The 27,670-nt window shown below is 33.8% G+C and overlaps 1 protein-coding gene across 1 annotated transcript in view; it reads right to left on the bottom strand.

Moving 5' to 3' along the window:
• The window catches only part of COL11A1 (collagen type XI alpha 1 chain), a 209,538-nt gene that overhangs the window by 16,979 nt on the left and 164,889 nt on the right, over positions 1-27,670 (bottom strand). The window contains exons 48-57 of the mRNA XM_062191844.1: positions 26,164-26,217; positions 24,193-24,246; positions 18,054-18,107; positions 17,552-17,659; positions 17,259-17,312; positions 16,617-16,670; positions 15,155-15,208; positions 3,846-3,899; positions 3,607-3,714; positions 2,697-2,750 (exon numbers count right to left, since the gene is read on the bottom strand). Coding sequence (XP_062047828.1) covers positions 2,697-2,750; positions 3,607-3,714; positions 3,846-3,899; positions 15,155-15,208; positions 16,617-16,670; positions 17,259-17,312; positions 17,552-17,659; positions 18,054-18,107; positions 24,193-24,246; positions 26,164-26,217 — 648 coding nt within the window. The remainder of the gene's footprint in view (positions 1-2,696; positions 2,751-3,606; positions 3,715-3,845; positions 3,900-15,154; positions 15,209-16,616; positions 16,671-17,258; positions 17,313-17,551; positions 17,660-18,053; positions 18,108-24,192; positions 24,247-26,163; positions 26,218-27,670) is intronic.

Consider the following 27,670-nt stretch of genomic DNA (forward strand, 5'->3'; position numbering starts at 1 on the left):
GCACCTGGGCCATCCTCCATTGCACTCCCGGGCCATAGCAGAGAGCTGGACAGGAAGAGGAGCAACCGGGATAGAATCCAGCGCCCCGACCGGGACTAGAACCCAGTGTGCCAGCACCACAAGGCAGAGGATTAGCCTATTGAGCCGCGGCGCTGGCCCTAAATTATGTTCTAACCTTTGACAGTATAATCATACATGTGTAGTCCTTATATTTACATTTAACAACCAACAACTTGCTATCAGATTTATGGATGATACACATGCATGAATAAAATAAAATTTAGTTAATTTTCACAATGAATGAAAAATTTATTATTTTTCAAAATAGTTATCCATTTATTTAATAATTCCTTTTATGGTGCTACTAGTACTAACTTAATAAACGTAAGAAACTCAGTAAATAGAGGCTATCACCATCCCCATTTAGCTTATTTAAACTTCATAGCATTTCATAGTACAGATGGTATCAATATTCTCATTTTAAGAATGAAGAACTTAAAGAAAACTGACTGACTTTCCTAAAATCATCTTATAAGAGAGTGGTTGTGGCTGTTTTGGAGACTAGAGAGTTTGGTTTTAGAATCAAGATCTTAACCAGTGATCATGATAAACTGCTTCTTACTCTGATTAAAAAAAATCAGTTACTGAGATATACATTTCTTTGCTGAGTCAAAAGTTTTATTAAAATGCCACAATTGGCACTGTGGAGATGCTTTCTCTGTCCATCCTCACCACCTGGGCATTAAATAGCATTTTCTTGGCGACATATCCCAGCATAATTGAAGCCATGACAAGCTTATAGTGTACACATGATATATGGACTCTCCAATCAGACTCCAGGCCAGAGCATGGCACGGGCCTATGCTGCTCACTGGTGATGCCTAGCACTTCACTTTGAATTAAAGGGTTTAGTCAAGAAGACAAACTTCTGCAGGCTGGCGTCAGGTGACACATGTGATGGTTTTATTTTCAATATGAGCTGAAGGAAGTCTCTAGCACAGTACTTTTCATTTCATCTGCAGAAAGGTCAGAATACTTATTGGAAAATCTGAAATAATAATAAAAAAATCCCTCTGGCAAATTTTAGGATGACATTAAAGCAAAGTATTTTTTTTTTCTTCCAGACTGTAAATGTGCTGCTAGGAGCTTACTGTTTCTAAGGACAATATTTCCTAAATAGTTTTGCATAGGGGGTGCCCACCCTGCATCAGCCTGGGCCGCTTCCTTTGCTGATGAGAATGTGTTCAGAGTTGTTAATCTCTTTTTTGACGTCAATCACATTTTGATAACTTTGATCCACTTATTAAATAAGTGATCCTTAACTTCTCAGCAAAAGTTCAGAACTAATCTCTTTAACACTTAGGACCTATTTGGTAGGTAAATTTATGGTAGACAAATTAAAGGGGTATCTTTTTTTAAAAGGAGTGGTCAAAATTCCTCCTGTATAGTGAGAATTGTGAATTCTATCTTTGATAGTGTTCTCAGGATATACGTATCTCTGAGATAATTAATGCACTCAAGATAAGAGGCATTTCAGTGAACTTTAAATTACCATATGGAGGAACATGACTAATCAACCTGTATGTGCTGGAGCTGTGGCACAGCGGGTTAAGGCCCCAGCCTGCGGTGCCTGCGTCCCATGTGGGTGCCAGTTCTAGTCTGATGCTCCACTTCCCTTGGAGCTCTCTGCTATGGCCTGGGAAGGCAGCAAAAGATGGCCCAGGTCCTTGGGCCACTGTACTCATGTGGGAGACCCTGATGAAATTCCTGGCTCCTGCCTTTGTCCTGTCCCAGCCCTGGGCCATGGCAGCCATCTGGGGAGTGAACCAGCAGATGGAAGACCGCTTTCTTTCTCTACCTCCTCCTGTAACTCTGCCTTTCAAATAAATAAAAAAATAAAATTTTAATAAAATAAACCTATATGCAAGTGACTTACTTATGATTATTTGTCTAATTTGTTATTTTAATAAAGCCCTTTATTAATAATTCTTTGAACAATGAAATTCAGTTATCTCTACTATGAAATAAAAACTGTTTATAAAACTAGCAAGTCACCTAGTAAGCAATAATTTTAAAAGTCAAGTCTTTATTTTCACTTTCCTTCAAATTTTGTAGCAAGGACAGCTTTCCCTCAAACAATAAACTGATCTACATATAGTGTGCCAGTAAACTAAAGGTTTTACTTCTTTCAAGTATAATATTCTCAAGCAAAGTTTACAATATAGTGACCAAGTTTATTCAGTATTGTAATTGCATATTTCTTCACTAATGGAGGATAGAATCTTATCTTTCTAACTATATGGTTCATGAAAAGAACAACTTATTTGATCAAGGAGTCATTGCATGTCTGTGCCAACATCATTCTTTAAAATGAAGTCACAGGAAACTAAGTGTCATTCTATGAATTCTGGGGAACTTTCCATACTAGGAAAAGGACTGACTGGGTCACTAGTGGCATTTTACTCAGGGTGGAAGTAATTTTTTTATCATCCAAAAGAGGCAAGTCTTTTGATCAAGTGGGGTATTTTCCATTTCTCTAACAGTGAAGATTATTTTCTAATTTTTAGGTCTGAGTAATATTATTCCTGGAATGCTGTACAAAATATAAATTGATTTACATGCTGGAATTTCAAGAAGTCTATCTTATCAACAATTGATTTCAGGAATTCTCTCTAAAATAATTGTATGGTACTCACCATAGGTCCTGGTGGTCCATCTTGTCCTGCAGCTCCAGGGAGACCTTGCTCTCCCTATAGAAAATAAAAATAATTTTAATTAACAAAATATAATAGGTTTTAAAAAAATTTCTGGAAGTCATCTATGAATTCCACCATAGAGAGAATGTCTACAGACTTTGTAAGCAATTTTGTGTCCTTTTTTTTTTTAATTAAACTTTTATTTAATGAATATAAATTTCCAAAGTACAGCTTATGGGTTACAATGGGTTCCCCCTCCCAAAATTTCCCTCCCACCCACAACCCTCCCCTTTCCCGCTCCCTCTCCCCTTCCAATCACATCATGATTCATTTTCAATTCTCTTTATATACAGAAGATCAGTTTAGTATATATTAGGTAACGATTTCAACAGTTTGCCCCCATATAGTAACACAAAGTGAAAAAAAATACTGTTGGAGTACTAGTTATAGCATTAAATAAGAGTGTACAGTACATTAAAGACAGAGATCTTACATAATATATTTTTTTAAAAAATTAATTAATTTTCTATGCCATTTCCAATTTAACACCAGGTTTTTCCTTTTTTCATTTCCAATTATCTTTTTTTGTTATGTGTGTATATGTCTATATGAACATATACATATGAATATATAGATTAGAAGTATATATATACAAAAATTTACATCATTAATATAGTAGGGTGTAGTTTTATATTCTGCCTCTATAAATTAGAATTACTAAATAAATACTTACTAAATAAATACCATACATTTTGAGCATATAATATTATTACCTAATATGTACTGAATTCCCATAAAAATATCCATGACATAACTTATTAAATAATGCTGTCAGAAACATCTCATGCAAAACTCATGTTGGAAATCAAACAATATTTTCAAAACATCACCTTTCAGCACTGCTACTCACCACAGGGCCAGGAATGCCCCGAAGGCCTTCTGGACCAGGCTTTCCAGCAGGACCTTGAGGACCCACTGGACCAGTTTTTCCAGGAGGACCTTCGGCACCTGCTTCTCCCTAAAAGAAAATAAAACATGTGAGCACATGAATAATAACCAAAGATATTACTATTTCATATAAGGTTATAAAGTCAGTGTGGTTCACTGCATGCATGAGATTCTGAAACATAGCATCTATATCTATTTTACCTTAGCACCTTTTTCACCTTGTCTTCCCTCTGCCCCTGCAGCTCCAGGAGGACCCTGTAAACATAAAGTGACATTTAAAATATATACAGCATAGAACAGGGATGTAAAAATACTTCAGCTTAATTTATAAAGATTTTAATACACTATGGTTTTCTATGGCATTCTGGCTTAAACCACAAAAAGGAAAATCAAAACCCATTCTATATATAAACTTTTGCTTAGAATATTAAAAAATATGGGCTGGTATTGTGGTATAGCAGGTTAAGTCACTGTCTGTGATGTCAGCATCCATTATGGGCATGGGGCTGAGTTCTGACTGTTCCACTTCTGATCTATCTCAATGCTAATGAGCTTGGGAAAAGCAGAGGAACATGGCCCAAGTACTTTGGGCCCCAGCACACATGTGGGAGACCTAAAAGAAGCTCTTGGTTTCTGGCTTCAGTCTCACCCAGCCCTTGCTGTTGCAGCCATTTGGGGAATGAACCAGCAGATAGAAGATCTTTCTTCCTCTCTGTCTCTTTGTTTTATTTTTTCTCTCTCCCTCTCCCTTCCCCTCTCCCTCCCTCTCTCTCTCTCTCTGTAATTCTGCCTTTTAGATAAATAATCTTTAAAAAATTTTTTAAAAATATTAAAATAAAGCAAGATTAACACTACAAATTATCAGATTATAACAATGCAAGGAAATAGTAAGAATAAAATTTTTAAAGAAATGAAGAATTAAAATAGTAACCTGAATGTCTTCAGTTCTTTAATAAAAAAAATTAAAAAATGATACATATTGATACAAATGATACCACAGTCATTAAGATATGACAATAATAACTATTTTGTGCACCCAACACAAGACCATCCAGATACATACAAAAATATTATTAGACTCAAAGAGAGAGACAGACTCTAGTGCATTAACAATATCAACAAATATACATTGGAGTTGAACCACACTATTGAACAAATGGAACTAACAAACATCTGCAGAACATTTCACCCAACAGCTATAGAATATACATTTTTCTCCTCAGCACATGGATCTTTTTCTAGTATAGACTATATATCATGTGGCAACCCAAGTGCTACTAAATTTAAAAAGACTGTAACTATGCCAAATATCTATTCAGATCACAAAGGAATAAAAGTAGAAATAAACAACAAGAATAATAACAGTTACAAATACATGGATCCATATTACCTGCTAAGATTAAATAAAGAATATATAAAAAATCTAAACAGATCCATAACAAGCAATGAAACGAAAACAGTAACTAAGTCTCCAATCAGGCCTGGATTGTGGCACAGTGGGTAAAGCTGCCACCTGAAATGCTGGCATCACACATAGGTGCAGGATCGTGTCCTGGCTGCTTTGCCTAATGGCCTGGGTAAAGCAGTGGACAATGACCCAAGTACTTCCACCCCTGCCACCCATGTGGGAAGACCTGGATCGAGTTTCTGGCTCCTGACTTCGACCTGACTCAGTCCCAGCTGCTACAGTCATTTGAAGAGTGAACCAGCAGAGGAAAGACTTCTCTCTCTTCTCCCTTTCTTTCTGTGACTCTTTCGAATAAAGAAATAAATCTTTTAAAAAACTCTCCCATCACAGAAAAGTCCAGGACCTGAGGATTTTACCACTGAATTCTACGAAACATTCAAAGAGGAACTAATGCCAATATTTTTCAAAATATTCCAGAATATTGAAAAAGATGGAAGTCTGCCAAACTCTTTTATAAGGTCAGCATCACTATGATATTAAAAACAAGAAAGGCATAACATACAATAAAACTGCTCCAATATTTTCAATAAACATAGATATAAAATTCTTAACTAAGTATTGGTAAACTAAATCCAACAATATACAAAAAAGAAGAATATCAGTGTCCAGCAGGATTTATTCCAGAAATGCATCAGTGGTTCAACATTTAAAAATCGGAAATTTCATAAATCACACCAACAGAATGAAAAACAAAAATCATAGGATCATCTGAACAGATGTAGAGAAAACATTCTATAAAATTCAACATCCTTTCAAGATAAAAGCTCTCCAAAAATTAGGCACAGAAGCAACATATCTGAAAATTATAAAGGATATATAGGACAAATGCAGGAACAGCCAATATTATATTTAACAGGGAAAAGTTGAAAAACAATTCTCCTCAGAGATGAGCAAGATGAGGACTCTTATTAAATCTAGTATTGGAAATATTAGCGAAGGCAACTAGGTAGGAAAAATAAATACCATCACAATTGCAAAGGAGGAAGTCAAAATATCCATCTAGCAGATGACATGATGTTGCACATGGAAAATCCTAAACCCTCCACTAAAAAGCTATTAGAATTGATAAACCAATTCAATAAAGTAGCAGGATACAAAAGCAAAATAGAAGAAGCAGTAGCATTTCTATACACAAACACAATCTCACTGAAGGAATCCCATTCACAATGGCTACATACTAATCAAATACTTAGACATGAATTTAACCCAATAAATGAAAAATCTCTGCAATAAAAATGATAAAATACTGATGAAAAATCAAGAACACAAAACAAGGAAAGATATTTCTCACTCATGAACTGGAAGAATGAAACTCATTAAAATGTCTATACTACCTAAAGCAATTTATGGATTCAATGCAATCCATATCAAAATACCAACCATGCTCTTTACAGAATTAGAGAAAACAATCTTAAAATTCATAAGGAATCACAAAACCCCAGAATAGAGAAAGCAATTCTGAGCAAAAATAAATCAAGATATCTCATTTCAAAGTGTACTACAAAAGCTATTGTAATTGAAATAGCAAAGTATTGGCATAAAAACTGAAATATAGATCAAAAGAACAGAAAAGAGAGCCTAGAAATTAATCAGTGACCAAGAATATACACTGAAGAAAAGATAGTCTTTGCAGTAAATTGTGCTGACAAAACTGGACCTACATATGTATTAGAATTAAGTTAGAGCCCTATCTCTGACAACATGGATCAAAAATCTGTATGTAAGATCAGAAACCATGAAACTGCTGGAAGAATACATAGGGGAAACACTTCAAGACATTGGTATAAGTGAGGACTTCTTGGATAAGACCACAAAAGCACAGGCAACAAAGCAAAACTAGACAGATATGATTAGACCAACCTCAGAAACTTCTGTACAATGAAGGAAACAATCATTAGAATGAAGACACATCCAAAAGAATGAGAGAAAATATTTGCAAACTACTTATTCAACAAATGATTAACATGCAGCATATATCAATAACAGAAAAGCAAAGCACAATCAACAGCAACAACAAAAAACCCAAACCTTTGAATAAATGGGTATGGGACCTGGACAGTTCTCAAAAGAAGAAATGCAAATGGTTAACATATATATACATATTTATATATATGTTATATGTATATATAAATTGCTTAATATTACTAGCCATCAAGAAAGTGCAAATCGAAGTAATGAAACATCACCTCACTCTTGTCAAAAGGCAGAGAGTAATAAATGCTAGCAAGAATGTGTAAAAAGGGGAACACTTGCAGAGAGTTGCTGGAAATGTAAAGTAGTATAGCCTCTGTAGAAAAGAGTTGGGAGACTTCTTTAAAAACTAGAACTAGAACTGCCATATGATCCAGAAATATCATTACTTGGTATATACCCAAAATACATGAATTCATTCTATCAAAGAGATACCCTCTCCTTGTTAATAGCAGCACAGCTCACAATAAGCAAAATATGGAATCAATCCAGGTGTCTATCATCACATGAACAGAAAAAGAAGATGGGTGTGTGTTTGTGTGTGTGTATGCACACACATACACAATGAAATACTATTCAGCCATAAAAAATGAAATCTTGTCATTTACAGCAAAATGGATGGAACTAGGGGAGTTGAGTTGTGAAAAGCCACACAGAGAAAGACAAATACTGCATGTTCTCCTTTATATGTAGGAGTAAAAATGGAAAAAAATCTCATTAAAATCTGAATACAGAATGTTGAGTATTGGAGGCGGGGAGAGAGAGATAAAAGGTGTTTAGGTAAAAAAAGAGGGAAGGTGGTTTTGACTCATTAAGTGTGACAAAGATATTAACATGGGATATTAAGATTAATAGTGGAAAAGAGGTGAGGGGCATATGGAAATTCTTTATATTACTACCTCATAATTATTGTTTTGTAAATTTAAAAACATTCTGAAATATAATGTCAAAAAATAAATATACCAGTATTTCCCAGAACTATACTATACATGGGAAGTAAAACCAAAAATAAATAAAATTGAAACCCTAAATAGTTCATGAAATTTAATAACGACATAAAAATATCAATACAGTGTGTTATAAAATAAGTTGAGATATTTGTAAAACATAGGTGCACTGATCCAATGCATCAGTAGGGAAGGCTTCTAAAAATCAAATATATGTTTTGATTCTTATAGAATAGACAAATGAGGGATGGATATTTTCTCCTATACTTTATCTTCTGACCATTCACATACAAGCATAACAGCATATGGATGGAGAGTACATGGTACTCTTCAGAGAACTGGCAGTATATCAATCAATCTATTTAGCTAAGTCTCTGGGCATTTGTTTGGGTGCACCTGGTGAAATATCAGAGTGCAGGATTATGTAGTGGCTTGAGAGTTGAGAATGAAAGAGGGAAACTAGAGACAGGCAGGGAAACAAAGGTCTAGATTTTTTTTTAACATGAACAAAGTAAACTATGCCAATTTTAGTATGAATTTTTTATCTCGGTAAACAGTTTCAAACATTAAATAAATAACCATTCTCATTTTCCACATTTAAAAAACATTAGAACAGTACATTTCAAACAGTATTAAAAATATTAACATTTAGACTATTAGCAAAATAATGTTAAATAAATTTAGTTCCAAATATTTCAGGACCTTTGCTATCCTTTTTGAATTATGAATCTATTCTCTTTGTATAATCTATAATGTATAAAATTGAAATGCAGATCTTATTTTCACAATGACCTCAGGAAACAGTTTTTTTTCAGATATTTTAAGTGGATTATTTCAATATATTTCTATCCATTGATTTATATAACAGAAATATTTCAAGCACCTTTGTGAAAGCAAATGTCTTAATTTGATATATGAATTAATAGTACATGTCAATAGTATATATAAATACTATGTATGTATCTATATACATACTTATGAACTATGAATGTGTATGTATTTGGTATGTACATATACATTTTATGAGATGATGGCATATGTGTGTGCATGTATATATAAGTTAAAATTTCATCCTTGTAGTCAGTTAGTAATATGTTATTTTGATTTTTTTATTGTGAAAGTCCTTCTCCAATATGAGTTGAAGTCTTTAAAGTTCCCTTTAGATGGCATTGTAATGTGGCAGGTTCAACTGCCTCCTGCAATGCTGGCATCCCATATGGGCACCTGTTCCTGTCCATCTGCTCCACTTCCAATCCAGCTAATGCACCTGAGAAAGCAGCAGAAGATGGCCCAAGTTCTTGGGCTGCTGAACGCACACAGGAGACCTATGTAGAGTTCCAGTCCTGGCCCAGCCCTGGCCATTGAGACCATCTTGGAAGTGAATCAGCGGATGGAAGATTGAGCTCTTTTTCTTTCTCGCTCTCTCTCTGTCTCTGTCTCTACCTTCCTGTAACTCTGTATTTCAAGTGAAAATAAGTAAATCTTAAAAAAAATTCTCTTTAAAATATGCACTTTCATGTTATAATATTTAAATTATTCTAATAAGCACTATGTTATTTGTTCCTATAATGGGGTATGGAAGTAGCTTCAAGGATAACTTGAATATTAAAATTCCATGGGCTTACTGATACAAGCTGTTCAATCTTCTAGTACTTAGGAAATATGCATTTATTCTCAAGTAGTACAAATGCATACCAGAAGATACATATAATACAAATGATAACTTAATTTTCCTACTTGTTCAATAACCACTAGAATGTTGTTTCTCAGTAACACAGCAATTCACAACATTCTGATCAATATTCTATTAGGATGTCTTATTATCATTCATGTGTAAGATTCACTCATAGAAAAAAGGGATAATACCTTGAACACATTTTCAGTCATTGATATTTACTCTGTGAGGTATTTTAGAAACATTATAATGACTCTGTTTTTCTACTGCCTCCAATGCAGGGAAACTAAGGATAGGAGAAATGTTAATTTCTACAAAACATATACAAGGCTTACTTAAGACCATACATTCTAGATGAATTAAAAGGAAATAAATTGTAAGGAAATTCAATACTCATTCAAGTCATTATGATTATTGTGTAGGAATATGTTCTTGTTATTCCCCTCCCCCCAACTTATATTAAATTGATTATTGCATCAGATCTTGCTGCCCACCATCTGAATTCAAATGTGTGTGGAAACAGACTTATCAAGTGACAAATTTTCTCTACACTGTACTCTTTGTTTGTTTGTTTGTTTGTTTTGTTTGCTTTTCTTTGCTGAAAAATTACCAGCATTGACATTTTTAAATTTTATTTCAGGAATATACAAATTTAGGAACATTTACATTGTACTCTTACAGGATTAGGTAATTTGTGTTCACCCAGTGCAAAAACAAAGTGAGCTTACACAGATATAGTACTTTTAAGTTCCCACTTATTTCCTTTTCACTTAACACTCAGTTTTCACATTATTATTTCTCAAACTGATTAGAAATCTCTACTGTTTTACAACTCATTTGTAAATGAATTTTTCATAAATTTAAAATTTTTTCATCTCTTTTAACAATAGTCCTCACAGGAAAACCCTTTACTATGTATGCTACATTAATTTAAAAAAAAATAAATAATATGAATAACAATTTCAACAGAATCATAATACACTGTACTTTCTAGACTTTTTTAGATGTACATCATTCAATAGTTCATTATTGATCATTGTAAAACTCTGACAAAGCAAAATTCAGCAATAAGTAAAATTGTCTATTATAAAATTGCTATGAATTTATTGTTAATGAATTTTCCCCTTACACAAATCTGAAATTAGAAGAAAACATTTTAATTCTCCTTTTACTTATTGTATTTAATAATAAATTAATGATATATAATTCCTTGATTTGAAACCCTTATTCAATGTTAATAGCACACATTCATTGAGTTGCTGATAAATTCAGGGTTGATACCTTAAATATAACTTTTGTTATTTAGTTTAGTCCTCAGTCTATCCTTAAGAATTATTGCTTAGTTCCATTTTATAAATGGAAAGATGGAGATGCAAATAAATTAACATCACATGTTACAATTTTTGGTAGCAAAACAAGGATTTGAAATTAGATCTGAGGACCAGCACTGTGGCTTAGTAACTTAAGTCTCTGCCTGTGGCTCTGGCATCCCCTTTAGCCGCTGGTTCAAGTCTTGGCTGCTCCTCTTCCAATCCAGGTCTCTGCTAATGGCCTGAGACAGCAGTAGAAGATGGCCCAAGTGTTTGGGCCCCTGTACCCACATGGGAGACCTGGAAGAAGCTCCTGGCTCCTGGCTTCAGACCAGTCCAGCTCCCACAGCTGCACTTATTTGGGGATGATCCAGCAGATAGATGGAAGACCTCTCTTTTTGTCTCTCCCTCTTTCTGTCTGTAACTCTGCCTCTCAAATAAATAAATCAATCTTAAAAATAAATGAAATTAGATCTGTCTCCAAAGCAACAGCATTCTGTATTAGTTCGTGCTGATATTAAGATCCGAACAATGTTTGTTTATAGGTTGCAAAAGACCTAAGAAAATAATTTGTTTCCTTTTATCTTTTTCTAAAGCTAAGCCACCTATCTGTTTAGATTAAGGTAGAAATCACAGCAAATTAACTAGCTTTGTTTAACTTAATTTCAAAGTGTGAAAGCATTAATTGATATTATAAATCAAAGGAAATCATAGTTTTACTAACAAGAATGTTGACATTAGAGTAATTATTCATGCCACTGAAATACATTTTATTTTGGTGAAAAAATAGATTGTGTAAAATAGATAAAAATCAATTAAATTAATGTAAGAAACAATTGAACATGTTTTGTTAAGCACTTTCATGTTAGATTTAACAATGTCATATTTTAGAAGAGGAAAATGTGCTTAATAGTGCTCAATCTTGCTGACCTACAGTTGACTTTTTTGCTTCATTAAAGCTATCTGAATAATTTACATATTGTGTTTCCAATATGCTATCATACTGGCCACGACACTGGCCCTCCCTGATTTCTACAACCATCTTTTCATTTACTTACATATTGTGGGGCATTTGTATCAAATGCTTTTTCGCATCTTTGGCTGCTTTTTTCTGTTGTGTTATTTCTTTCATAATGTATAAATAAAATCTTGGGTATTCTGGAATATTACTTTTTGCATATTTTCTTCATGTTAGAAATATTTTTTTTTCTTCAGGGCCAACTCTATAGCACAATGAGTTAAACCATTGCTAGCAAGGCCAGTATTCCATATCGGAGTGTCTGTCTGACTCCTGGCTGCTGTGCTTCTAATCCAGTTTCCTCCTAATGTGTCTCGGAAGGCAATGGAAGATGGACCAAGTACTTGGGCACCTGTAACCCTGTGGGAGACCACTTGAAATTCCTGGCTCCTGGTTCAGCCTGGCCTACCTCTGGCTGTTGCAGTCATTTGGAAAGTAAACCAGAGGATGGGAGATTGCTCTCTCTCCTTCTCTCTTTCTCTCTTCTCTCTCTCTCTCTCGCTTGCTGATGCTCTGCATCTCAATTAAATAAATACTTTAAAAAAATTTACTCCTAATTGCATATTTTCAATGTCTTTAGTAGTTTGGATAAATATACCAAAATTTTATTGTCATATATTTGATACATCAATCTTTTCCTTTCTGGTAAAACCTATGTGATCAGACTTTATGAGTAGAGTTCATATGTTAGGCTGGAGGATCAAAAATTTCTGCTAAAAGACACCAAAATTTTCCTGTCTTAATTATGATTATAAAACAATAAGAATTGGCTGACGCCACAGCTCACTAGGCTAATCCTCCACCTGTGGCGCCGGCACCCTGGGTTCTAGTCCCGGTTGGGGCGCCAGGTTCTGTCCCGGTTGCTCCTCTTCCAGTCCAGCTCTCTGCTGTGGCCCAGGAGTACAGTGGAGGATGGCCCAAGTGCTTGGGCCCTGCACCAGCATGGGAGACCAGGAGGAAGCACCTGGCTCCTGGCTTCGGATCAGTGCAGCACACCGGCCGTGGTGGCCATTTGGGCGGTGAACCAACAGAAAAAGGAAAACCTTTCTCGTTGTCTCTCTCTCTCTCACTGTCTAACTCTGCCTGTCCAAAAAATAAAAAAAAAATAAGAAGAAGAATTAATTTTTTTTTTTGACAGGCAGAGTGGACAGTGAGAGAGAGACAGAGAGAGAGGTCTTCCTTTGCCGTTGGTTCACCCTCCAATGGCCGCCGCGGTAGGCGTGATGCGGCCGGCGCACCGCGCTGTTCCGATGGCAGGAGCCAGGTGCTTCTCCTGGTCTCCCATGGGGTGCAGGGCCCAAGCACTTGGGCCATCCTCCACTGCACTCCCTGGCCACAGCAGAGAGCTGGCCTGGAAGAGGGGCAACCGGGACAGGATCGGTGCCCCGACCGGGACTAGAACCCGGTGTGCCGGCACCGCAAGGCGGAGGATTAGCCTAGTGAGCCACGGCGCCGGCCAAGAAGAATTAATTTTATTAATGGAAATACATAAGGTATTTATGTATAGGTAAGTAGGTTTATGTATAGGTAAGTAGATTTCCCACATAGAAAATCTACTTACCTAGCAGATTTTTATTTATCCAAACTTAATTGATGTATGTCAAATTTGTCACAAGTGAAGTATATATGTGTATATAGAGTCTTTTCTGTGCTCTTTCTTCAAAGCAAAAAACTATTTATATAAACATTCTATTTTTACTTTGCAAATATACTTTATTCCTCATTTGCTATCCATTTCATTAATGTTTAAACATTTTAATTTGCTTTTAATTTATGAGAGAAAGAGCAAAGAAGAAGAGGGAAAGGGATAAAGACAGAGTTCTCATCTGGTTGTACACTTCCCAAATGCCCACAATAGCAGAGGCTATGTCAGTGTTCAAGGCAAAAGCCAGGAGCTTAGTCTTCATGGATGGCAGGGACTCAACTTCTTGATTCATCACCTGCTACCTCCCGATGTCTATACTGGCAGGAAGTTGGAATCAGAAGTCAGAACTAGAAATCAAAACCAAGTATGCTGATGTGGGAAGCAGGAATCTGACGTGGGAAGCTATGATTAAAACCCACTTCCTCAACATTTTTATTTTTTTCAAGACTTCTTTCTCATTTTAATCAACAAAATTAACTATAGTGTCTAATTGGAAATACTGGTAGGGAAGGATGTACCATGTGTTTCCCATCATCTACTTGAAATTGATGATTAAATCTAAAGAAGGAATTTACTAATTCTTTATAATTTTCTAAAATTATGATAATCTTAAGTTTTGCTCCATGTTCTTAAAGAAACAAATAATTAAAACTTTTTGAGTGTATCTTTCCAATATACTTTCATATAACGTTTTATTAAAACTAATTATTTCTAATAAATGAAAAAAATTTTACTCTTGTTTTAAAAGAAAAAAATTAGAATTAAAAATTAATTTTCTAAAGTTAAATATCAATGAACTAGCAAAAGTAGAGTTTCAAAGTCATGTGTGAATAGCTAAGAAAGCAGATTTCCACTACCCAACACTGCCTAACTACTGCGGAAGAGAGGTATAACATGTGTTGACTTTTCCATGACGTTTTCTCAATTCTGCAACTCTATGTGGGTCTTTCTAGAAGTTTAAGTGACTCATTACTATTATAATTATTGATAACATTCATTAGAAAGCCTTAACTTAAATATTATATATTGTTATAATTAAAATAAAAACATGTTATATTTATTAGCAAGATTTAAAAATTAGTAAATATGAATATAAGCATTTTGAAATTTGTTATTAGTAACAATAGCATCAACATTAGCTATTATATAGGAAAACTGATAACAAATAATTATATGTTTTAAGCTGATAATGCACACCAGGAGTTGATATTTAGGATTTTTTTCTAAAGATTTGATGAAATCTAAGTACAGAATGGTAAAAAAATTCATAAGCAAAAGCTTTTATTCTCATTTTTATTGTGATAGTGAAAAGGTAAAGTACATTCTATTTTGATAAATATTTTGACACTTTTAAGAAATTACCCTCTTTGACTTACGGTATTTTTCAGTATTCCTGCAGTTTATATACATTATATAAGTTTACACACATGGTGGATAATGAGCAGATGTTTCAAATAAAGCATTAAAGACACTTACTCTTTTTCCAGGAGGACCTGGTGGGCCAGCCTCACCAGATGGACCAGGAGGACCCTAAACAATGTGAAAAGCATGCTGTAAGAATGTGGGTATAATTTCATGGCCTACATAATTTTTTAAAATCTGTACATAAACCAACCCTCTTTCCTAATTTCCTTACATCTATATATTTTTTGGAAAAATCTCAGCTCCATATATATCTAAACTTCCTGTAGATTTCTATAACTAGAGTTAATAAATTTCCATGCTAAATTTTCATAACAAGATAAAAGCAAATCAACTTCCTTGTATATAATACTATGTCCTTGTAGCAATTTTAATTGGCATCTGGCATGCATCCAACAATACTAATTAATAGAATCATATGGTTAATAATGCTACGTTATTTCATAAATTTGTTAAGTCACAAAACTATTACCTCCTAATTCCTTATTGTATTACACTAGAATTTTCATGCCAACTTGTTATTATTTTTGGACACAATCCACATGTTTTGCCTTACTTATAGAGTAAGTCCGTATCTGTCACTGCACATACTCACTGGGATAGCTCTGCAGACAAAATTGTGCTAGGGATGTAGTTGTTTTAGGCATTTTAATTAAATATCTTCCCTTACTTCCTCCCTACATAAATAATTATGATCAAAGCAACCCCAAGTAGAGCAAAAAAAAAAAAAAGGCAAAAACTATGTTGAATTCATCTAGGTTCATAATTGAAAGAATGCAAGCTAATAACTTGGCCTTGTTCTTTTAGTTTTGTTTTTAAACTAATTTTTAAATTGAACACAGACTAATAGCTAAATTTTTATATGGCATGCTTTGGCTACATTTTTCATTACAAAGGCTGCATATCTTAGGGGTCTTCAAAAAGCTCATGGAAAATAAATGTTATGAAATAATTATATATTGATTTTAGAATATGTGGAACCAAAAACTATCTTGTAATTATATTTCCACAGATTTTTGAAATAGTTATATTTCTTAATTCATACCAAGTAAGGAATATTCTTTTATTTACTTATTATTTATAACAAGGAAACAAACTTCATGCATATCTTACATACAATTTTAAGAGCATAATACTTCCCACCCTACATTCCCATAATACCTCACTCCTTCTTTTCCTATTTGCCTTTTATTTTTTACAATGAAATACTATCAATTTTCTTTATAATCAAAGCTTAAGCCTCCACTAAACACAGAATTAAAATAGGTAGTAAGTAGAAAAACCACTGACCCTCAAAAGTTCAGACAAGAGATGTAAACAATAGTCACATCTCAAAATGTCAAGTTCCCTCATGTACAATGAGTTTTTAAACTGAAAGTCAAATATTTCTGATGATTCTCTCAGAAAAAAATTGTATATGCACAGAGATGTGGTCTTGGAACACTGATAATTTCAGTTATTTCTTTATAAGGCTTGACACTATGAAAAGATTAAAAATAATGAGCATCCAGCTTACCGGTTGTCCAGGATCTCCATCTTCACCCTTTTCACCACCAACACCATCTTGACCCTATAATGGGTACCAGAAAATGAACCCAGATGTTCCTCACTATTAATTCACTTTTATCATAGAAAAAAAGGCATGATACACTATCTTAATGTGTTCAGGAGATAAATTATTGTCACATAGGATAACAACATGATTATAATCATTTGGTTTCTCTGAAGGAATGAGTTGCCTCTCCGTCTCACCATAAAGATTTGTGAAAACTGCTATTGTATCCAACTGAAAATACAGTATGCTCCTGATATCAGGAAAGAAGATGTAATCAATTTATAAGGGGAGTGAATTCTTGTACAATGGACACAGATCGCACAATTTGAAAAAGGATTAGTATTATAGAAGAGGATAGAGAAACCCAAAGATCCTAAAACTTTAAAACAGTTTTTCTGCTACTCAAACATTTTGAACAACTCAACAAAATCTGGAAAACTAATCCAAATGAAGAGGGTAATCATGCAATGTAGATCCCCAGCTATAGCTTTGATTTTTACAATGTAGCTGTGGTTACTGTTTTGGTTTTCTTTTTTCTTGTTGGCAATAGTGATTGGGAGCATCCCGACTGAAATAACTCCTTCACTGTTTCACGACACTTACTGCAGGCCCAGGCTCCCCAGGAGGACCAGGATCTCCAGGAAAACCAACAGGACCCTAGAAGCGTGAGTTTAAAGGAAAAGAAACATATGAAACATGAATTCTTATAAAAGTATGTATTTCTCCAGAAATTTTCTAAGCAATGAAATCTACTGAAAATGTTTATGAATATTTAACATCAGGAAGAGTTACTTTCACCAACTATGAACAAGAGTGTCATGATTTCTCCTCTTTCCACAAAATCTCAAAGGTGATTTTGACCTGAAAGACATTTTAGAGGGCACCAAATCACTCACCGGATTACCCTTGGGGCCATCATCACCTGGAGGCCCCTTAGCACCAGGAGGTCCAGCAGCACCAGGTGGACCAGCTTCTCCCTTCTCTCCTCTTTCTCCTTTGGGGCCCTACACAACGTAAGGAAAAGCACAGAAAATTCAGCCCAGTTTTTAACTAGTCTATGTTAGAATAATCCAGTCCAATATAATCATATAATTCATAAAGGCTAATTTGAGATAGCAGGAATTTTTATTTATAGTCTCATTGGTGGACTGCCCTTAAACAGTAAACAGCTCATAGTTTTAATGCTCTCACTTATGCAAATGAGATCAGGTGTTTTTTTTTTATTTTTAAGCAAATCAAAAAAGTTATTAAAAAATGATGTCCTGTGATGATAATTATTTTTAATGAGTTGAAGGAAAATAAAGCTGATTATAGCTAAGAGTTAAATTTTATGTTTACAGTGCTGCAAAATCAGTCTACATCAATAACATCTGACATTGATAATAAGCTAGCACTTACGCTTGAGCCTGCTTCCCCAGGAGGCCCTGGGTTCCCAGCTTCTCCAGGTTCACCCTTAAAAAGAAAAAAATCAAGTGAGGGCTCGCACATAGACATGATGCTTTGTGTTTATAAAAGACCATACTATTCTAGAGTAACCCTTAAATTATATTGTTTGAAAAACTTTAATAAGGAAAAGGCACTTTTGTATCATCACCTCAATACTTTTATCTCTGAGGAGACAGAAACAGGTTTGGTGAGACAGTTCCCATAGGTAAATTAATAGCTTCTACATTTCCCCAAATGACCAATGAATCATTTTAACAGATATTTGCATGCCGCCTAACAAATTATGTGTTTGTGCAGCATAATATGCACATTATAATCAAGTTTAATTAAACAACTACAAATTGTTTTCATTAAAATACGAATTCACTCGGTAATATAACAAATCAGCAAATAATTCGGTATGTCAATAAGCCTATAGAATATGTTTAGGAAACATTTAAAGAAAATAGAGACGACAGACTAATTATGGGAGCACTTGAGTACTAAATTAAAAATGATCCGTTTGAGCACATATATTGTATAAATTAGATACCATTACGATTTTTTTGTGTAGATACTGAAGGCTATTTTTTGTTTGGTAGACTAACAAATGCATCTTCTAGACTAGTATAGATATTAGCTAGGAAAGTCTGTCACTAATGTCTTACACTCAGAAATGAGTAAGAATATAATCTTATTCAAGTAATAATTTAACTAAAGTAGTATAGTACATTCATGCACAGTTTTTCCACTCACAATCAGTGGTTCTTAGCAATTGTCAAATGGAATTGTTCTAAAATGAAAAAAAAAGTGAGGCCTAATTTTTTTAAAAAAATTAATCCTGCTAATTCCAACATTTCTGGTACAAACTCATTACTTTCAAATTGATTTAAAATTTATCTCATAAATAGAAAAATAATTACAGAGTGGAGACTATTTTGTGTACTTAATATTTTTACTCTTTAAGAATATGCACATACTGTAACTTCCTGAATTACCAGCATAATGATAGAAGATACCAACTACTTTCTAGGACTATTACCAGAATTGCTATATAAGTTATTTCTTCTCTCAAGATGAATGACAAATATTTCCAGTATTTTGTACATACCTTACAAGTAAAATATGGCATTTACAATATTTATAAAGAAAGGAATCACTCAGCTATTTTAGGATTATGGAATGATAGACTAAAATTTTAATGAGTTATTATTCATAAATTTGAAGTGAAAGTAACTCAGCATTCAAATCAATTACAAAATATTCATATTAAACACTTTATATAAGCAGTACCTGCAATATTTATTTCTAAATACAAGATACATTGAGCATGTACAAAATATTTTCCAATGAACCACATTAAAAATCTCAGGGCATTATCACAGACAGAATTTGAGGAGAAATAAATACATTTTCTTTAGTCTCCCCTCATGTATTTTGTCAATATTGTTTCATCTTTGTAAACTAGAAACTTTAACTTATAGAGATTCTGCAACAATTATTTCCATTTTTAAGTGGGGAAATGATATGAAGAAATGGGTTTAAATAACTAGAAATATAAGGATAGGCTTTGTACTAAAAAGATTCTTCATTTTAGTTATGATATATTAATATTTGTTGCCCAACATGTATATGTGAAAACTATTTGCATATTAGAATCATGTATGTGCAAAATACACATCAATTACTTAAGATGAAATTAACATTATCTAAAAATGCCTAATCCCAGGGCCAGCATTGTGGCATAGTAGATAAAGCTGTTGCCTGTGATGCAGGAAGGTCATATGGGCATGTCCTGGCATGTCCTGGCCATTCCGCTTCTGATTCAGTGAAGACAGCCCAAGTATTTGGGGCCCTGTCATCCATATGGGAGACCATGATAAAGCTTCTGACTCCTGGCTTAGGCCTAGCTCACCAATGGCCTTTGCAGTCACCTGAGGAGTGAACCAGTGGATGTAAGATTTCTCTTTCTGATTTCTCTTTCTGTCTCTCCCTCTTTCTCTAAACCCTAACTTTCAAAATGAATAAACAATTTTTTTTAAAAAAGCTTCATTTCAATTATTTTAAAAGCAGATGTATAGAATTACAAATAAATTAGATACTGTAACAAGAGTATATTATATAAATTAAATTTGTTTATAGCACCAACAAAGCTATATAGTACTCATTTTAATAATAGTTGATATAGATTTTATGATACTATATTAGAATATGAAAAAAAATCTACGGCCATACCACCCTGCACGTGCCCGATCTCATCTGATCTCGGAAGCTAAGCAGGGTCGGGCCTGGTTAGTACTTGGATGGGAGAATATGAAAAAAGAATCAGATTATTAAGTTGTCATTACTTATGCTATAACCATTTTACACAAGTCTAAAATAAATTTGTTAAGGTAAAGGAAAATAAAGGGAAAATATTAGTCTATGTTATCAGAATTATAAAATATACCTTAAGGTATAAATATTCCTTAAGGAAATATCTTGAGGCATTCCCTAGATTTAAGGAACTAACTGAAGTACAAAAACCACCGATAATAAATATGCTTTACATGAAAAACAGATTAAATAGAAATGCATCATGAATAAAAGATATTGGCTTTTGGGCTTTTGATTGTTCATTTGTTTCACTATAAGTGGCAATACATTTTCCAATGTAGAAATAAAGATGTATTCAACCAGCATTAAAAATGATGCCAGAGACTCATAGAATGGCAGATGTCCTAAACAGCACTCTGGCCTCAGAATCAGTCCTTAAGGACTTGGATCGGGCTAAAAAGCCCATGAGAGTATTTCAGGCATGGAAAGCAAAGACACTGTGGCAAAACAAAACAAAACAAAAAAACAACAAAACCCTAAATGAAAGATCTCTGTGAGTTAGATCCCAGCAGAAAGAACGGGCCATCAAAGAAGGAGGTACCTTTCTCTGAAGGGAGGAGAGAACTTCCACTTTGACTATGTCATTGTCTAAATAAGATCGGAGTTGGCGAACTCAAGAGGCTTCCATAGCCTTGGCAACTCATGACAAGAGCCTAGGGTGATTACTGACACCATAAACAAGAGTGTAAATTGTTAAATCAACAACAGGAGTCACTGTGCACTTACTCCCCATGTAGGATCTCTATCCTTAATGTGTTGTACTATGTGCATCAATGGTATAACTAGTAATCAAACAGTACTTTACACTTTGTGTTTCTGTGTGGGTGTAAACTGTTGAAATCTTTACTTAATATATACTAAATTGATCTTCTGTATATAAAGATAATTGAAACTGAATCTTGATGTGAATGGGATGGGAGAGGGAGCGGGAGATGGGAGGGTTGCGGGTGGGAGAGAAGTTATGGGGGGGAAAAGCCGCTATAATCCAAAAGCTGTACTTTGGAAATTTATATTTATTAAATAAAAGTTAAAAAAAAGATGATGCCAGAAATTGGTAATTCTTAGCCCAAATTTTAAATAAAAGAGTAAGGTTAGACATTATTTTTTTATCCTGCTATCTGTCACAAAGTTTCAAAAAGGAAAGAAGTAAAATTAAAACCCTATTTTTTTTTATTTTATCAAATTTCGATTCAGGTACATCTTACATAAGAGTTACGTCACCAATCTGACTGAATCATTCTCCTAAGATTCAAACTTGGGAAAATATTACTACATACACTTTGAACTAAATGATAATAGGGTTGAAGAGTTCTCCCCAAATCCAAGCAGCTGGAATTCATGTCTATATCCAAAAGTAACACAGAAGGAAAAGGCAACTATGTACTTAATTTGTTCCTTCTGCCTTAAAGACTCTTTTAAGAATCCAGTAAGAGTGCCGGCTGCAGTGACCACAGCGGCCATTGGAGGGTGAACCAACGGCAAAAGGAAGACCTTTCTCTCTGTTTCTCTCTCTCTGTCTCACTGTCCACTCTGCCTGTCAAAAAAAATAATAATAATAATAATAAAAAAAAAAAACAACCTGGTGTTAAAATGGAAATGGCATAGAAAATTAATTAATTTAAAAAAAAAATTATGTAGGATCTCTGTCTTTAATGTGCTGTACATTTCTATTTAATGCTATAATTAGTAATCCAATGGTAGTTTTTTTCACTTTATGTTGCTATATGGGCAAAATGTTGAAATCTTTACCTAATATATACTAAACTGATCTTCTGTATACAAAGAGAATTGAAAATGAATCTTTACATGAATGGAAGGGGAAAGGGAGTGGGAAAGGGGAGGGTTGCGGGCGGGAGGGAAGTTATGGGAGGGGGGAAGCCATTGTAACCCATAAGCTATACTTTGGAAATTTATATTCATTAAATAAAAGTTAAATAAAAAAATAAAAAAAAAGAATCCAGTAAGAGAAGCTGAAAGAGGCAGTAAATTCTATAGGACGTGTGATGTGGGTGAAATCAAAACTATAGAATAGTTGTCATAATTATCTAGTTACCATTATAGCCAAAAGAAGATGATGCAAAGGGAAGAGGAAAATGTTTCAGACCGATGTTATCTGTCTAATATGTCTAGACCCTTAGAGACCAGTGTTCTCTTAACACTATTCTTCCTAGGCCAAAAGAATGCAATGAAAATGTTTTCCCAATTTCACCCCCATCACTTAGTTTCAACAAACAACTTTAAATCTATAAACATATATGGGTGAGCATTATGGTACAGTTGGTTAAGCCACTGTTAGTGTTGCCCAGATCACAGTGCCTCGTTGAGTCCTGGCTACATACTAATATGAGTTGGAGGCAGCAGATAGATGATAGCTAAACTGCTTGAGTCCCCACAATCTGTGTAGGTGACCCAGAGGGAGTCCCAGTCTCTTGGCTTTGAATTGGCCCAATCCTAGCTGCAGAGGGTATTTGGGGAATGAACCAGCAAACGAAAGATTTCATCTCTCACTTTCCCTTTATCTCTCTGTCTCTTCCCCCTAACTTTGTCATTCTGCCTCTCACATAAACATTCTGTAAAAATTAAACATATAGAAAAGAGATAGCCAATCCAAGAAACTACAGTATTTATGCAGAAAGAATTAAAGAATGACTTTTACATCATTCTAATTTAGTAATTAATAAGCTATTGTGAATAGTTAATCATAGATGATTGACCATAACACAAATAGAACATGAGTACTGAGCAGAAGTAAACATCCTAATAATATGTTCTATATTATTAATTATCTTCACAAGGGGTAAATCCTTCAAACAAAATAAACACATTTAAGTGCTTGATAGAATATGCTAAAAAGCCTTAAGACCAGGAACAGGATCATTTTAAGGTTAGAATAAGTCTACATCACTAACAACACTTTAATAACTAGAATTCAAAAAAATTTCCATCTTTTCACTATATAATATTTTATATTTAATTCTTTCTTCAAAAAGAATTATATTTAAGTTAAGTAAATATCAACAGAGATTTTCTAGAAAATTTTACAAACACCAAAACACAAATGTATAAATAGGAAATCAAGTGCATCACTGATATTTTCCTAATAGTTAAGGCAGGTTTTTTTTTTTTAATGAAATCATATTTGCAAGAAAAGGAAGCTATTCTGAGCCCAGATGTTAGGGCACATGCCAATTATTTTGAGAAGTGCCAAAGACAGAAGATAGTATAGTATTAATAATGAAAATAGAATAAATAGAATTCAAAAATGACAAAATAAATGATCAATTCTTTTATGATTTAAAGGATTCCTTTTCTTCTTTTGAGTCAGTTACTTCAACAAATGTCTTCTATTTTTATGCTTCGTATTACTTAGCGACAGTATCCTAGTTAGATAATCATGGCTTTCATTGTATGTTAGCTTAGTCATTTTCTGATGAAAACACCTTTATGACATTACTGAAATTTTCCAAGCCTTAGCTTTCAAAACCTACAAATATAGATAACAATAATACCACCATCAGGAAGTAACTGCATTACTGTAATACCTGGCAATCTAAAGCATGATAACTCTGTCATTTATCTTTATTTTCCATAATTACTAAAGTAGATGATACATAAATCTTATAAATATATGTAAAGTGCTTACACATTGTTATTAGAAACAGTTAAAATATTGTCTAGCATTATCAAATGTACTTAATCGCTGCTGTTTCAAACTGTGTATCACTAAGCTCCTTACCTTATCTCCTACACCACCAACAGAACCAATAGATCCTGGGGGTCCTTGTGGGCCCTAAAATGGAGAAAAAGGAATAGCGTTATCCTTATTCTTGCAGAGAAATAATTCACAAACAGGTAGATAATTGTTCTCAAAGACAAAGAAATATCTGTCAAAATATTCTGAATCATTTTCAAGATTGGACAAAATGAAGTCTTGTATTAAGTTGGCAAATTTAGTAAAGAACAAATAATTTAATATATTCCATTGATTTTCAAATTCATCAGAATTCTTATGATATTACAAGGGACTTCCAACTCTGGCTATTCAAGTTCGTACCTGGAACATAATTCCAATCTCTTCCATGGAATAGTTAGGTATTTTAAAGGACGATTTTGTAGTGAATAAGAACTAGAACTCTGGTTAATGACCAAGGAAGAAAGAGAAGGAAAAGAAGGAAAAGAAGGAAGGAAGGAAGGAAGGAGGGGAGGGGAGTGGAGGGGAGGGGAGGGGAGGGAGGGAGAGAGGGAGGGAGGGAGGAAGGGAGAAAGAGAATACCATTATATACATAGCACTGTATCTATGAACTCCATTGAACTTGCTCTGTTTATATTGATTTCACATTAACATGAAAGAAAAGAAAAAAGAATCACATAACACAAGCCAAAAGTCCCTCTTTTAAGTAATGCCTGACAGGTTTAAAAGCAAGCACAAAAGATCAACAATGAAAAGAAAGAAGAATGAGGAAAGTATAAGGTACTTCATTAGGAAAAGATGAAGTCAGAAGAGATATCATTGAAGGTTATAAATCCAATATTTGTAATTGTTATGGTTTAAATAGGATATAGCTCCCAAACTCACAGTCATAAATTGATGGTAATAAGAGCAGAAACCTACTTCAATTATGGTATCTAGGAGGTGGGCCTAGGAGGAGGTCCTTACATCACTGTGGGTGCTCCCTGGAGGAGAGTGAGCCAGAGAGTATTGTAAAAGCTGAGTGGAGTCCAGCTTCTCTCTCTGATTTCAGGTCACAATTTGACTTTCCTCCACCCATGCTACCATTGCTATCCTTGGGCCTCACCAGACAGTTGAACAAATGTGATGTGCCTGAATTTGGATTGTGAACCTCCAAAAATTGTGAGCCAAAATAAACCTATTTCCTTCTTATGTTACTTTTCTCAGGTATATGTTAAGTGCAAATAGCTGACAAATGCAGTATCAACAAGTTAAATGTTGTATTATGATTTAATACACTAGAATATTGGAATAATTAATAGGTTTGGTGAAAATTCTATTAACACAACTGAAAGGACAAAGGCTACATAGTAAGCGATATGGTTATCTTGCACATAAGGGGGTACTTCCAAGAGTTCAGGAAAAAATGTTTATTGTGTGTACAAAAAATTTTGAAAGCATAGTTTCTTCATACTATCTATTTCCATGAACTTTCTGAAGACACCTTGTACAGCTAATACATTAATAGATTGAAAATAAAAAGTGTAATGCTTTCAGAAAAAAATCACTAATGGTAGATGCATACATAAATAATGTTTAGAGCAAAAATTAGACAAATATAGTGAAAACTAATTACAAGCCATCTCCTCATCCCATTGTCAGAGAAAAGGTTAAATTTAAAAGAATTCAGCAATTATTTATTGAACATTTATAACTTGTAGAACATAAGTATGTTTATCTCAGCAATGTGTTTAATTATAATACAATCATAATAGTAATATTTCAAACTCATCAGTAAATATACCTTGGATACAAACTATGGACCTATTTTATATTTGTGGTGATTTGTTCCCTACAAAGACTGGTTCTTTTCCCATATAGTGGAGCGTAGTGAATACATAATCTTTGAGCGCTCTTCCACTTAACATTAACAATAGTGTGATTATCTCCTTTTTGTGTCTCAGAAAACATCTGCCATGAAATAATATCAACACCTAAATAGCTTCAAATTAATGAACATATGTGTCAAGTTCTTACATCAGCTCCATTGGGACCTTGAGGGCCTCTTGGGCCTGGAGGACCAGGTGGACCCTAGAAAAGATGAACAATAAGGTTAATAAGGACCAAATTCCAATACATTTTAGATATTTCATTTTGTGATTAAGGATTAAGGAAACTAAAACAATTGTAATCTTATGAAATTACAGTTAATGAAACAAATCAGGATTATAAGTGTTGCTTGTTCGATACAACATATGTTAGCAAATGATTCTTTACATATATCTACAGAGGAATTATAACCAGAAAAAAATTTATTAAGAAAAAGGCCAAAGAAAGACAACTGCTATTGTCTGCTACAATGTATCTACAATCTGACTAGCATTATTTTATGCTAGAATGTGCCAGTATAACATAAAGTAAGAATAATAAATGGTGTTTGACTATATAATCACTTCACCCAATAAAAGTACTTTTATTTTTTGTTTACTTGCATTTTGGTGTGTGTGTGTGTGTGTGTTTATAAATTCCTATGTTCTGTATTCTGGAATTGGGAGTAACTATGTGTTTTTATTCCAAAATGGATATTCTCTCTCCTGGTTGTGCATTAAAATTAACTCAGGGTACTTTGTTTAAAATACTGGTGACCAAAACAATCTACTTCAAGGTTAGGATTAAAACAGTCTTTGGTAAATACCAGAACATTAGCACTTTTTAAAGGTTAGAGCTTATTCTAATGCCTTGGTTGAAAAGTTTTTCTAGCATAACGATAAGGTCACAGAGAATGTATCAATGATTCAGAAACCATAGCAACCGTATCTAGTAAAGCTCTTGCTAGATATCTGATGATGCTTGGAAATATTAATCAGTTCTGTGAATCAGATATGTTTATTATGCATCCCTGGTATTTAGTTATATTGATGATTATCACAATTTCTTCAAAGAATATAATAGATTTGAGTGTGGTCTTTAAGGAGAATAAAACCTAACATGCAACTATATAATCTCAAAGTAAAATTCCGAAGGAGGTAAAACTGGGGGTGGTATTGAAGGAAAAGAGACATCAAGAAATATATTCATCCTATTTCTTTGTAGATTCCAGTCACTTTGAACAATTTTCCTTTATCAAAGAAATGCTATATAAACCAATAGATATATTTAAAATTTTTGGTTGAAGTCATAGAGTAGAAAGCCAAAATCAATTCACACAAATAATTAAAAATACTAGCATTGTAATTGTGCCAGTGTTCTCTACTAAATTAATTAATTAATACACTTACACTTCAAAGTGTAAGTGTATCTGTTCTCTCTTTGTTCCACATCAAGGTCCAGTTCCAATGCTAAAGACAAAGAAACTACTAAAATCAGGCAGCTGATTATATACTCATTAAGAGTTATGTGGGTACCATAAAAAATCCATGAGAACACAGAATTCAAAGACAATTTTTTTCCAGAAATTTTTTGAAGTTCTTTGTATATACATAGAAATGAAAAACTATAAGATATATAGCCTAATAAATGATAGACATGTAGTGTAACAATAATT

Source organism: Lepus europaeus, chromosome 5, assembly GCF_033115175.1.
Source record: "Lepus europaeus isolate LE1 chromosome 5, mLepTim1.pri, whole genome shotgun sequence".
NCBI lineage: Eukaryota > Metazoa > Chordata > Mammalia > Lagomorpha > Leporidae > Lepus > Lepus europaeus.